At 40.2% G+C, this 15,004-nt stretch overlaps 1 protein-coding gene across 1 annotated transcript in view; it reads left to right on the top strand.

Moving 5' to 3' along the window:
- The window catches only part of LOC118420182 (neuronal acetylcholine receptor subunit alpha-9-like), a 55,987-nt gene that overhangs the window by 28,363 nt on the left and 12,620 nt on the right, over positions 1-15,004 (top strand). Inside the window, exon 9 of the mRNA XM_035826896.1 lies at positions 7,351-7,524. Coding sequence (XP_035682789.1) covers positions 7,351-7,524 — 174 coding nt within the window. The remainder of the gene's footprint in view (positions 1-7,350; positions 7,525-15,004) is intronic.

The following is a 15,004-nucleotide window of genomic DNA, read 5'->3' as shown; positions in this document are numbered from 1 at the left end:
ATACGGTCGTACTTTTGTAACTGAAATGTTTCGCTTCTTGTCACTCCCCAAAAATGTTGTCACCCCCAAAAGTTGTGACTTTTGTTTGTCAAATATATGCGTTATGCACTCAAGTCGTGTTGTTTGTTGATTATTCAGTCCGTCCTTCTATTCTATATAACCAGCATTCAAAGGGACCAGCTCATAAAAATACATGCTGCAAACTAAAGGAACCCCCACAAAGATGTCCTTTGTAATGTATTGACGGTATTTAACAGCTAGTAATCGACGGACAATAGGTGGGAAACATTCCTCCCTGACCCTCGCGTGCCACCGGTCTGGCGTTAATTGGTTACTCTGCATTTGAAAGAACCGGCTTCATGGGCGTTGACCTCGCTAGAAATCTACTTCATAACATTTAGAGCTAGCCCCCCCCCCCCCGGTCTGAATAGGGTTAAACAATATGGCGCCCGCAACCAAACAACATGGCGGCGCTCATAATACCAGTAAAGCGATATAGGTTCTGCTATCGCAACCCTGTAAATAATTGAACACCCTTGGGTAGCCGTGAAAGGTTAACCAAATACCACAGGCTTATAAACAGCAGGTCTCTGTGGTCGTGTTGAGAGGTGATTTGGGTTTGCGTCTGTCATCAATATGATGGGGATCCAACGAAGCCTTTGACTATGGTGACCTTTGACCTTCTCTGGTACATCGCCTTACTGTATACACCGTTCATTACCTTTGAACTTAACATTTAGATTGACCTCATTTTAGCATTAATTGAAGCATCTGAGATGTTCTATCTCTAACAAGAGTATGAACACAAAATCAAAGCTTTCATCTCAACTTAAACCATGCGTAAAGTTATGTTTTTATACGTACTGTAAATGCAGAAAATTTCGCGGTGATTTAATATTCGCGTTTTTCGCATCACCGCGAACTTAAAACCACCGCGAACATTTTTTTCATGGCAATAAGAGACTACAGTGCATGGTGCTACCGCCAACCTGAAACTACCGCGAAAAGTCATTTTCCCGCTACCGCAAAATTAATTCCCCGATTAAATGCATTGACAGTATGCATTCAGAAAGCCTTACGTGTGGTTTAAGATCTAAGCATATGAAGAAAAAACTACATAACTTCGAATATTTTTATCTTTTAAGGGTCATTGACCGCTCTTGCAAGGCCATTGGTGTACTCGCTCGAATCCAGCAATAGACCTTTAATGTCAATCAAAATCAGCGATTCGACCAATAAGGAAACAGAATTCAGTCCCGTTACCAATAAAGAGCGTGACAGCCATTTTACTCGTTACAACCCAACATAACTTTGAATAATACATGTAAATGGAAGCTTTAGGAAAGGTGAATAACCTTTCTTGCAAGTCCCTCGGCGTACAGGCCCGATTCCAGCAATAGCCCTATTCCGGCTGTCAATCAAAATTAGTTATTCGGCAAGTAAAGACGCAGGATTAGGTCACGTGACACCAACGGGAATAACCACCATTTTGATCGTCATAACCTTAAACCATGAAGAAAAGCTGCGAAACCTCGAATACCGACGTTACATGGAAACTTTAGGGAAGGTCAGTGACCGCTCTTTCAATTCCCTTGGCGTACTCACACAAATCCTGTTATAGACCGATCCTGGCTGTCAATCAAAATAAGGGATTCGGCCAATACGAGAACAGAATTTGGTCACGTGACCACTATCGGGAGCGAGGGCCATTTTGCTTGTGCTTGTCTATGAGGAAAAAGCATGAAACTTCGAATATTGCATAGAAACTTTACGGAGGGTCAACGACCGCTCTTGCAGGTCCCTTAACGTATTCTCCAGAATCCAGCAATTATATCGAAAACAGCAGAAGTTACTTCAATCTCAGCCTTATTCTTCGCGGCTTTAGGTTGCCCTTTTCCTTTATTAGACCGTGACTTGACAAGGAGGTGCGAGTCGATGAGACGTCAGTGCGGAAGGCGGTTAGACTTTTATCCACGCATACGTGTGCGTGAGCTCTGACACATCGCAGGAAACAAACAGATCTTTGATTTAACCCTATTCAGACCGGGCTTTTTTGGTCATCCCTGGACCCGGGGGGGGGGGCCTTTGAGGCCCTCCACTTCTAAGTCCTCTAACTCTTGAACGACGTGCCGTAGGGCCACCAAATTTTCAGGACATGATATCGATATAATATCTGACGAGCATTTGACGTTTGACGTTACTTTGACGTAAGATGACGTAATTATGACGTCATCAATTTGATTATATTGGCCGGACCCATGAAAAAAGGGTATTCCTCGAAAACTTCAAGTTATACTACAAAAATGTAACAACAAGTGCAAATAACAGAATAATAATGTTTACTACGACTTGTATTGCCAATAGCAACATCGATGACGTCATAATGACGTCATACAATGACGTCATGCACATCTAAGATACGAGTTAGGCTCCGCCATATTATATCCACCACCTTGAATTTTTAAAAGTACTTTTTTTGCAACAAATAATCACAAAGGGCAATGGATATCGACTAAATTCATTCATTTAGATGGTTTTTGATGAAAAAATACCAGGTAGTTACAAATTTTAAGGGAAAATTAGCTTGTTATTCTTGACCTGGCCATACGGTCCGCCATCTTGGATTTTGGGCTAATGACGTCATCAAATTAGCATAATTTATGCATATATAATTATGAAAGATATGCTAAATAATATAAGATTTTATTTATGTAACAAAATAGCAGTAATATAGCAAATAAATGTGAAAAATACATTGTTAGAACCAAAAATAGTGATTTTTGGCAAAACTGCCTGTCAGCAAACGGTTGCCATGGCAACACGAAAAAATGGAAAATTTGTCAAACTTCGTAAAATTGTTGCCAACAATATTTTAGGAAAACTCACCAAATTTGGTGGCTTTAGCGTAAGGCGCTTTGGCGTTATAGGACATCGAAGTTGGCGCAGGCCTCAAAAGCCATCCAATTTGGTGAGTTTTCCTGTCTGAATAGGGTTAATGCCTCAGGGGTTCAGCCTATTCACCTATGGCTAATCGTTGCTCCATCAGTCTGACGCCCAGAATAGTAGATCTATAGAGACAGTGTTTAACCCTCAAACTCACCAAATTTTGTGGCTCCAAGGCGTTCTGCGACATGAAAGTTCCCGCAGGCCTCAAAATCATCGCTTAAACACCCACCCACCAACCACCCCCCAGTCTGAATAGGGTTAAAGAATAGCACCGGTGTCTAGTAAAAAAACGCCTAACACATACTTTATCATTCTCAAAGTGGAATGTTGTAAACCACAGATCTGTCATTTCCGTAGAAAACAAAGACAGGGAGGCATAAGACGGGTGACTCTGACGCACGTAACCGCACAGGAAAACCTTTCAGATGGAAATCCTCCCGCTAATCTCACAGACACCGTGTTGATCTCATTTCCGGCGGAAAACTAGGAATGTCGTGTGTGATTCGTCACGTTGACAGGGGCTGTAGATAAGACGTGGATGTATGTCTGGAGCCGGGAGTAATGAAAGATGATGTCTGGGACTCTGACGTTGTTTTATGCATGCCGTGATGATTCATAATGATTCATAAAAAGATTGTGAAGTACATGTACGCACCGGCCAGTCTGCATTGCATCTCGTGATATTTAAAAGGCAAAGATGAATCCGGTCTTTCTGAGGTAACTGATAGTGCGATGCCGCCGTACTACGGCTATAAGATTTTAGCCTAGCATGCTAATGTATGTCTGTTTATATAAGAGAGAGATATAAAAATATAGAAGATAAATAGTTAAATGCAGACATTGTTTTTTAGATTCCACAAGTCAGATGTTAGATTAAAATTTTTGTGCCGTTGTCAGCGGTAGACCACCCCCAACCCCCACCTCACCAAAAAAAAGGCTTTGCTAGGATCAATCGAATAACCAGCAACAGAAACATTTGTCCTACACCTTTCCTTCGTAACAAAGTAAAACCTCAACCAGAAATGATTCCGATATTCTGATCCTTTCTTTCCTGTTTTCTATTTTTGCTGCTAAAGAGGACAGAACCTCAGGCAGACACGAGGAGCTCCTCGTAAAATGTGAGTAAAATGCGACGATCTTTCCAAAAACCCCATTTTTTTTAATCCACCCATCTTGCTGCCTGGTACAGCATATTGTATTGCCATGTTGCGATTTAAATAAAGTCAAAGTTAAATCCACCCATGGTGATGCATCGATTGAACCACCATTTGTAATCATCCCCTGGCTTCCATCCTGGCTTCATGTCCGACCTATATCTCGTCGATGACATAGACGTAAACCTTTGTAAATTTCTCCTATGCTTCCCTCTCCTTTTCTTGCATATTTTAACACTTAATCAGCAAATTAGAGGTTACGACTCTAATACTCAATGTTTTTTTTTAGGATTTAATCACATCTTCACCTATATTTCATTGTATGCAGTTGGTTTGACATCGGACGCTTGTGGAAATAAATTTAGCTATTTTCTGCAAAGTTCTACTGTTTAGGTACACAACATGCTGTTTTGGATCCATTTAGGTGCTTGGTTCTGTCATGGCCTGCTTGAAAGTCCTATGGCGTTAAAATCCTAGGACAATCGCACGACCTATATGTGATCGCGCCCTCAACGATCTCCGTGTACATGTGGTCGGCCAACAAAGTTTCTAGTTTAAAAACTATCAAACTTGGTCAGACTAATCAGTGTGCTCCATTGTCTTTTTAACCAAATATTAACGTCTTGCGTCATATTCCAATTATGAAATCAAATCACACTCACTCACTCACTCATTCACTCACTCACTCACTCACTCACTCACTCACTCACTCACTCGCTCACTCACTCACTCACTCACCCACTCACTCACTCACAGTCCTACAGATAGTAGCAGTGGCCGTAGGGACAGTCTAGACTAGGGATGGGTACCTTTCACAAAGAAATAACAAGAGCGAACAACTTGAAAATAGTTGATAGTCATCCTTATAAAGTTTCTACAGCCAAACTTGGTAAAGTTAATAGTGGCACTAAGTATTAGTTACATGGTAATATGATTTGAAACCGCCAGTAGAAGAAGTCGGATACTCTACCAAACAGATTCCTTTCTAAAAATGGCTATTGTTTTGCATCGCCCATTTACAAGCTTTAAAATTCACAATCAGGTCCAGGTTCAGGTCAAGACCTGTACCTGGTCCTGTACCTGAATTTTCGAATTCTGTACCGGTAGCCACCCCTAGTCTAGACTATCTGTCCACAAAGGGTCTCCAGACAGTCTGGTGGTCATCAGCCTGTCTGGTCAGCCGGACAGCCGTCAAATCAAGTCGTGGTCAAGGGTAACACAAAAGCAATTTTGTCCAGGGATTGCCGTCCAGGGGAAAGATGGCTGTTAAAGTGCGCTGTAAGGCCATGTTGATTTGATTCTATGGATGACATCCGCGCACGCATCAAATTTCGGCCGTGTCCAAAGAAAAACAAATTGATCGTACAGAGCAACTGCAAAATGAGCAAATATATGCCGTAGATTACCGTAAACCGCGGTACGTATACTATTATCATAACATGCCAACGTCGATTCCATTGTGTCTTCGGAGCCTGACCGGGACTACATGACTGACGTGGACCAGTACAATTGGGGCCTAAGCCTAACTGGAAGACCCCGGTTCAAATTCGGAGAAGCTGCATTTGTCTTTCGGAAGGGACGCGAAAATGGATCCCGTGTTAGAGGAGTTGCCTTGGGCACGTTACAACAGCCTCATTGCTCAGATTGGTACCTACTAGGGGTGGATACCAGTACAGAAACTTCAGGTCCAGGTCCGGTTCAGGTTTGGACCTGAACCAGGACCTCATTCAGTGAGTGACAACTTATGAATGGACAATACTCAAAACAATGGTCCATTTCACAACAAAGAAATTGTTTTGTAGAGTATTTGACTCCCACTGGCGTTTTAAAATCCTACAAGGCTAACCGCCTTGAAATGACTATAGACTCTACTCTACTTCGCAGTTGCTATCATCCTCGACCGGTAAGCCCCCAAAACGTGTGGAAACCTGATCATATAATCTACTCATTTTCCAATAGGTCCAACATCCGGTCCACCGAATTTTTTCAGGTCCGGTTTTTCTTGACCGGTCCATTAAGAAAATTTGGTTTTGTACTGGCTGCACGTATTATGTGTACAAGACGAATAATAGTAAAATGTGAATATAAGTCGCCAGTAAGCCTGTGGTATTGGCTTGATCTGAAGGTCTCTCTTATATGACCCAGAAAAGCTTACCTTCTGACAGGGAGAAATTAAGCTGTGCTGACTACTTTATTTCTTTGGATTATTGTCTTTCGGTGTCAAACTGGGCGGGTAGAAAGGCACACTTGGGTTAAATATGCGCCTATGCGGAATAAGCCAGACATGCATCTAACTAAAATAACTGTAAACAACGGATCACAGAGGGTTATGAAATGACAGCTACAACCTTGGCCTCCCCATTACTTTGTGAGTTTCAAAAGTTCGAAATGATGATTTTTTGCCTTTGCCTGACAGAAGCTCTATGATTTTCTCCATTTATTATCTTTTGTCAATGATAATAGATTTTTATCTATCGTACCATTACCTTCTTGAAAATATTTTTTGGAATGTCTGTGTGTATATTTGTCTATTGTCTGTTTGATTGTTTTTATGTATGTACGTTTTCAGATGTTTGTGTGTATAGATCAGCATATCTTCAAAATATCGAAGTGGATTGTAATGATGATGCAAGTTTGAGTGGAATGACAGTAATTTTATACTTGTGACATGTGTAATTTAATTAAAGGTAATGTATAAAGGCATATATGAGGTAAATGTATAAGTTATTTGCATAATTAAACTTTATATTTCATGGAGGTATGGGATATCCGCATTTATTTTTCGCAATATTCCACACGTATTAGTAGACGTTGATAATTCAGACGTTAGCAACCTCATGCAGTAACTAACAGTCTGTTGAATAATAGTTAGAGCAATCTTCAACAGAGACACGATAACTGCTCCACTTTGCTATAACAATGTTTTACGTTTGAAACCGCGTATTACCTCAATATGAAACATCTATCCTTTATACGTTTAGAACCGCATTGCTAGTAGCGACATCTAGCTACAGTGCGAAGTAGAGCCAACCCTGATGAAGATTGCAGAATGTCATCAAATTTAGCGTCCGCTTTATTTAAATCCTTGATTATGAATAAATAGCCTGATTGAATCTAGCTTATAGCAGCCCGCCCAACATCCGCTGGGTCATCTAGCCTCTGTGGAGAGTAGCCAGCTACATCCCTGGACAGCAGAGTTTTCCGTACAGACTAGTGAATATAAACCTTTTGCATGTTGTTTCTTCTTCAGTGCGGATGACCAGTTCACGAGCCGTATGGAGACGAACGTTGTCCTGAGCCACACGGGGGACATCTACTGGGACTCCCCGGCAATCACCAAGAGCTCCTGCGAGGTGGACGTCTCCTACTTCCCGTTCGACTACCAGAACTGCCGCGTCACCTTCGGCTCATGGACATACACAATGTATGTATTTTCTTACAAGATGTTGTTTGTTTATTTGAATGTTTATTTGTATGGGCGTGTTGGCAATTGTGACACAGGATGTAAGATGGAAGTGGTCTACAGTATTAGGATACTTGGAGAATTGGAAGTCAGTGGCTTGGCTTTGTTTGTGAGGACATGTCCGCAGTGATATAGCATAGTGGCAGCTTTCTCTGATGTGAGACGGACAATTATGTAATAGGATACTCGGAGAAAGGGAAATCAGCGGTTCGACTTTATTTGCTTGTTTGTTTGGGGGCATTTTCGCAGTTGTACAGAGTGTTAGCCTGCAAGGACGTAAATCGGAAATGGTGTAAATGGATACTTGAAGAATTGGATGTCAGCGGTTTGGCTTTGTTTGTTTGTTTGTTTGTTTTCGCGCAGTTGTGCGGCAGGGTGTTAGCTTGCAAGGACGTAAGGCGGAAATGGTGTAAATGAATACTCGAAGAATTGGAAGTCAGTGGTTTATGGCTTTGCTCAAATGTTGTAGACATGTAGACTGACCCTTGGCTACACACACAGTTAGGTGAGGTCGTAAGGGTTACCCGTTTAGAGCTTGTTTCATATAGCGTCTTCAGGCTTGACAAAGAGATGATGAATGAGTTCAAAATGTAAGCAAGAATTGCTAGTTTGTCTTGGAGTCAGTCCACACTTATGTTAATATTGCAGAGTGGCCATATGTGACGGACGAAAGTGGTGTAATAGGATACTTGCTTTGTTATTCATTTGTCAAATAAGGATATTTTTAGTATCACGGTTTTCTGATAATTATCATATCATCAAAATACATTTCCTGTAATCAAACACGCCCCTTGGCCTTCGGTTAGTGATCATAAAATGCGAATGATGAAACGGTCCCCTACTAAAGACCCCATATCAACAACATTTGCTCACACATGGCGCCGTTCTTTCCTAATACCGTTATCCCCATTGTCGAATTTCCCCTGTTTGATGACACAAAATATAAAGCGCTTTACTGGAACACAACCTCGGCCAGAGTTTTACAAAGATTTAAGGTGTAATCGGATTTTAACGTGGCGAGAAAAACGCATTGTGACCCACGACTCTCTAAAAGGTGGTGACCTCAAAGATGAACAAGGTGTGAAATGTAGATAATGGCAGTGTTTGTTTAAAGTATATTTATACATTCTCCATTCACGCTATGCGTTGTGAGGTATATTGGATTGTTCAAGTCTACATCCCTGTGAAAAACAACATCACGAGGTTAGCGTGACCCAGACATACGAGGATTTTGTAGACTCTTAAGTTGAGCGACGTGAAGAGCTTACTGCTTGTAAAAGTTGCACACAAGGTATAAACCTTTAAGCCGTCTTTCAGCAGGGCTGGTTTACGGTGTACCGAAAGTGCAAAAAGTTCCTTTTCGTTCCTTTTCGTTCCCTTTCCTTCCTATTTGTTCCTTTTTGTTCCTTTTCGCACTTTCGGTACATTCATTTTCGTTCCTTTTCGTACTTTTGGTACTTTTTGTCCCTTTTCGCTTCTTTTTGCTCATTTTCGTTCCTTTTTGTTCCTTTTCGCACTTTCGGTAGACCCCTGGTTTACGTCCACTTGATGAGAGTTGATGGTAACGGAACCACGTCGACGGTTGGTTAGAGCTCTGACGCACAGCGTGGGCGACTTTCTGACTACTGATACCGACGAAACAAGCCTTAGATTCCCTAATATCTCAACATACGTCTATTAACGTACGTATGTCAATAGGATGAAGGATCTCAATAGAGCTTTATGACCTTATTTTTGCGAAAGTGTTAGCAACTTAAAGCCAGGTTAATTAAAGGCAAATCTGTGCACTGAGGAAGAATTGAGAAGTTCAAATGTAATCGGAAATTCTAGACCATCTAGTCCACTGAGATTTATTTGAAGTTGGTCTATCAAAGAAATGAAAGCAGAAACGATGGGATTCAAAAGTTTTATGGAAGCATTAAATTTTGATGATAACAGAAGTCAGAGGGAATTCACGACGGCCTCTATTCTGAATTGATAAACCGAAACTTCTGAACTGTGAGTAGCGAACCAGTCAGAATTGCCCTGACGAAGGTGACAGACAGTCACCGAAACGTCGGTGAGAATAAAGCATTGTAATACCCTCTCACCACTAGGACGGCGCTCTCACTGCGCTCTCTCTGCGACCTAAGATTTGACAGATCGCTCAACGAATTGTATAGAAAAAAAACTAATATTTTTACACCGATGTGTTTTGTTGTCTTCTCAGTCACACTTTTACGTTTTGTATGATATACCCAGTGTGAAAGCGAAGGTTACACATATCCTATTTAGGTCGCATATCGAGCGCAGCGCGATCACCGTCTAGTGGATAGGGGCCTCAATGCACAACCATACCAAAATACCTTACCCCAGTTTCTTCACGGGTTCTCAGTCATAAAATCTGAAAGTATAATACAGAAACTTGTGCCAGTTTTTTGGACCCATACCAAAATTCTGAGGAACGGAAACTTCAACTATCTCACGGTTTAGTCATGTCATCTAAATTGGAAATGCCTGAGTTTTTTAACGTGCATTTTGGAACCATTCCCAAATCATACAGGTGTCAACAACCTCGTTATCTCGAGGTTTCCGAATGATATCATCTGAATTGATAATACAAAAACTTGTACAATTTTCTGGAACCATACCAAAATATTTAATGAAAGATAAACTATCTACTTCAAGCGGGTCACGATTCATATTATTTGAATGGATAGTAGAGAAACTTGTACATGTTTTTGGAATCGTATCAAAATCACAGAGGGGCCTGACCCTCAATTACTTCAAGGTTTTCAAACCATGTTATCTGAATAGATAATACTTTAAACTTGTACAAGTTTTGGAACCATAACATAAACCCTGCGGAGCTGAAACCCCAACTTTTTTGACGGTTTTATGTCATCTTTTCTGTCTCGAAAATACAGAAACTTGTACAATGCATTTTGGCATGATTCTCAAATCACACAGGGGTCTAAAACCTGGATATGTAGATGGTTCCGGATCATATTAATACAGAAACTTGTACAAGTTTTTATGAAACACACCCAGACCACTAAGGAACGAAAACCATCTATTTTAAGGGTCGCGATTCATATTATCTCAATGGATATCGATAGTGGGGAAACTTGTACAGGTTTTTGGAATCGGACCAAAATGACAGAGGGGCATAACCCTCAATTACTTCGTGTGTTCTAAGACATGTTATCTGAATTGATCGGAATTGTAAGTTCTACAAGTTTTTGGACCCATACCAAATCCCCCGAGGAATGGAAGACCCAGTTAATTTGCAGGTCTCGAGTTAGACAATCTGAATTGATAATACAGAAACTTCTGCAAGCTTTTTGGAAGCATACCAAAACCCCTGAGGGACGGAAGACCCATCTAATGTTCGGGTTTAGAGTAAGACAATCTGAATTGATAATACAGAAACTTGTCCATTTTTTAAAACTAACCATACCAAAACCTAACATTGGCCAAGACCCAGTTATGTCAAGCTTCTGAATCATTTCATCTACATTGATAATACCCAAGCAAGCTTAGTTTGTGAGCACTATCAAAACATCTGAAGAACAGAATTAGAAACATCATCTATTTGATTCAAAAATACCTAAATTTATATACAGTTCATTTTGGATCCCTACCAACATTTTAGAGGGGTCTAAAAGTCAGTTTTTAATGGGTTTTTATAATTTAACCCTCAAGCACCCGACCTTTTTTTTGCGACTAAAATGACCGAGTGGGGTCCAAACGGACCCCAAAATGTTTTGTTCATAAAATCTCAGTACCATTTCTTTTCGGCGATCAATGCATATACATTGCTTCGTCAATGTAAGAGGAAGATTTTGAGATGTTAAGGTGTTGCTAATTCCAACTCAATATCATAATTTATGCAAAAGTTCAGAAGGACCACGTTTTGCACTAAACCTATTCCGACCAGATAGGGGAATTTTGAGGCCCTCAGCAACATTTATGTCGCATAACTCGAACGGCTAGAGCTAAAGCTACAAAACTTGGTAATTTATCACGAAATATTGTTTGTAAAAGTTTTTGGTCAATAAAGTAAGTTAATCATTTTTTGGGGTTGCCATGGCAACCATATTCTAACAGGCATATTTTTGCCAAAATTTGACAATTTTAATTTAAACAAGGTTTTCTTGGTAAAATACACCTGTTTTCTGACAACAATTAAATTCTATGAAATTCAATGTAATTTTCATAACTTAAAATTTATAATTTATGCTAATTTCATTACGTCATTGGTCAGAATCCAAAATGGCCGTCCTGATTAGGCAAATGACGTCATAATGTCGTCACATTACATGTTGATGACACAGAATTTTTTATGATGATTTAGGTTTACATTCTAATTATTGTCTAAAAGTTGGGTAGTCATACTGTAAGTGGTTAAGGAGTTAGTCTCAAAAGTTTGTTTTAAAAACTGCACATTTTTGCTGGGGTCCGTTTGGACCCCAGAGGGACTGAACACAAACTTTCTTTATAATTTCGACATTATTGTACCAATCTTTGCGAAAACTTAGGAGAATGTATAAGACATATTGACTGACAAAGTCACGGAAGGATTTTTTCTTCAGATCAAAAATGTTCAAATAGCACTTCAAAATGTACGCCTGGGGTCCAAGTGGACCCCAATCGGGTGTTTGAGGGTTAAAAGCCAGTTTTTAATGGGGTTCAGACACTCTGAACTGATAATACAGAAACCTGTACAGGTTTTTGGACCCATACCAAATCCCCCGAGGAACGGAAGACCCGGTTAATTTGCGGGCTTCGAGTTAGACAATCTGAATTGATAATACAGAAACTTCTGCAAGCTTTTAGGAACTATACCAAAAACCCTGAGGAACGAAATTAAAGGCCCTGAGTTAATTCTCTGGTCTCGAGTTAGACACTCTGAATTGATAGTACAGAAACTTGTGCAAGTTTTTGGAACCATACCAAACACCCGATTGAGGAACAAAAGACTCAACTATTTCACGGTTTTATGGCATATCATCTGAATGCATCGAAAATACCGAAAATTGAACAGCTTTTGTGAACCGTATCAAAGTCCTTACGCACTGCGAATCTGATATATATGCCAATTGATGGGCTAACACCCGCATATTGACATCACCGAGCGACCTAAAAGCCAGCTATCTCGTGGTTTCCGAATGATGTCATCTGAATTGATAAACTGAAACTCGTAAAAGCTTTTTGGAACCTTACCAAAACCCCAAAGGACCGGGAAACCGAACTATTTCACGGACAAACGAAGTTTCTAGTTAGTTTATGTAAGAAGGTTGCTCACTAACCTTTGCAGTATCAAGAAATGGCTAGTATAATCTAACTTATCAAAGTATGACGCACGGCCAAGTGGCACTTGTAGCAACTGGAGGCATTGGGAAAATGGTCCATTATGATGGCTACAGCTAAAATTATCATTTAAATAAAAAGTAATGGGAGAAGTGGTCTCATAGACTTTTTGGAGCAGTGAGTTGCTATCCACTGTGGCTAGGGCACGGTATTGGAAAGTTTTGGTTTGGTTTGGTTTGATACAGATCTCCATTAGTGACTAATATGTCACAATTTTTTCTTGAGTCCGGGTGATTTTAAGATAATCACCAATTATGGATAGAAGGATTTGCACCATCGCACACCGCACCATCGCACGTGTGGGGGTTCTTAAACGTGCATGGGGTGTAGCTCTCCCCATACACGGGACCTCTATATAACTTCCTATCCGAGGGACGACCCAAGTCGGATAGGTACTCATTTTCACCTGAGTAAAGTGAGGAAAGCACAAGATCGGTGACACGGCAGGGTTCGAACTCAAGATCTCTTACAGGCCGCTGCGTCACACGATCTCACCTACGCGCGGAGTCATAAGATGGAGTCTATCCATTTCCTTCTACTGCCTACAACCTCCCCAAGCGAAGTCAAGTACCCGTTTTACACTTGGGTGGAGTGAGGAAAGTCTCGCAGAATGTCTTTACTATTGACACTATGTCTAGTCAGGAACAGAACCCATTTTCTCGAACTCTAGATTTTGTATCCGCTACCCTAGCAACTGGGACATTCGATGTCACATAACTATATATATATATATATATATATATATATATATATATATATATACTGCATTGTCGACAATAACACTAATTTTACGAATAAATGAAGACCATTTTTGTACAAACGATCTAATTACAGATCGCAACAGAGACAGAACATACATAATAGTTTCATAGACCTTAGTAATCTAACACAAAAGTTCAGCTTTTCCTCCCTTTTTGGTAATGGTAAAAATGTATAGGTTTAGTAACAGACAGTTGGTCAAAACGTATTAGTAATATAAATTTGTCAGTGATACTCATTTGTCTATAGTGAGGGTATCTACTTTCTATGTAGCTAAATAGAGTATTCCTATCATTAACATACATAATATATAAAAAATGAAGTGCACTTCATCTTCTACTCTGTTTGAGGTACAAAATGTAAGGAGCTTAAACCACTGACGCGGGTTCGTTCGTCAGCAATTGACCACGTTAACTGCATAATTCAGAAGGTAGAATAATCAGTGATTGTCCAATGTTTTATTTAGCTTCAGGGATCATATAACGAGCGGAAAGTTCATGGGAAGGCCAGATGCGTAGGCGTAAAGAGGCAAACTGTGCAAGGGATGTCAATAGATTCAGTAGAAGGTAGTTCACGGCAACAACGAGAGTCTGATTTCCCTGATGTATTATTCCGTTGGGGGATGGGTGATATACAACGATCAGAAAAGCTCAGATCTGTGAATCAGGAGTGCAGACGAAATCAGTAGTTACTTTTCCTTGTTATTTATTTATTTATTGATTCCTTGATCATACATCTTTTGTTGTATCATTATAACATATGATTGTGTTAGTTACTTATGTTTGTTATTTATTGATTTCACTGATCATATATCTTTTTGCATTATTGTAACATATGTGTTAGTTCCTTTCTTAAAGTTTGTTAATTCATACATCATACATCTTGTGTAAGCATAGAGGGGGAGGGCACAGCATAAACTGTTAAGGTTTTTCCCTCCTCCTGCACATGTTTTATGTTTTATTCTTTTCTGTATTTATTATCATTTTGTTGTGCAAATAAATAAACAAACAAACAAACAAACAAATGTTAAGCCCCCTGCATACATTCATGACACTCCATTGACGTTGGTCCTGACCACAAACAACCTCAGAAAGATCGGCGCTAGGTTGGGAGTCGCCTGAATCAATTCTATTCTATCTTCAGTTCGCTCCCCAGGACACATCAAATGAGAATGGGACTTTCCAGGCTTTGTTTTGTTTTCCTAATTTTGAGATACATAATCGGCCGGCGCAAATGATTTATGAAGACTAATATGTAACTTCGCCGGCAAACTCCCAACCGCAGATGATCTTTCTCACAGCTAACTCCCAACCATGGTCTGGGAAAGGTC

The sequence above is a fragment of the Branchiostoma floridae genome, chromosome 7 (genome assembly GCF_000003815.2).
Source record: "Branchiostoma floridae strain S238N-H82 chromosome 7, Bfl_VNyyK, whole genome shotgun sequence".
NCBI lineage: Eukaryota > Metazoa > Chordata > Leptocardii > Amphioxiformes > Branchiostomatidae > Branchiostoma > Branchiostoma floridae.
This window is presented reverse-complemented; position numbering and strand designations above follow the sequence as displayed.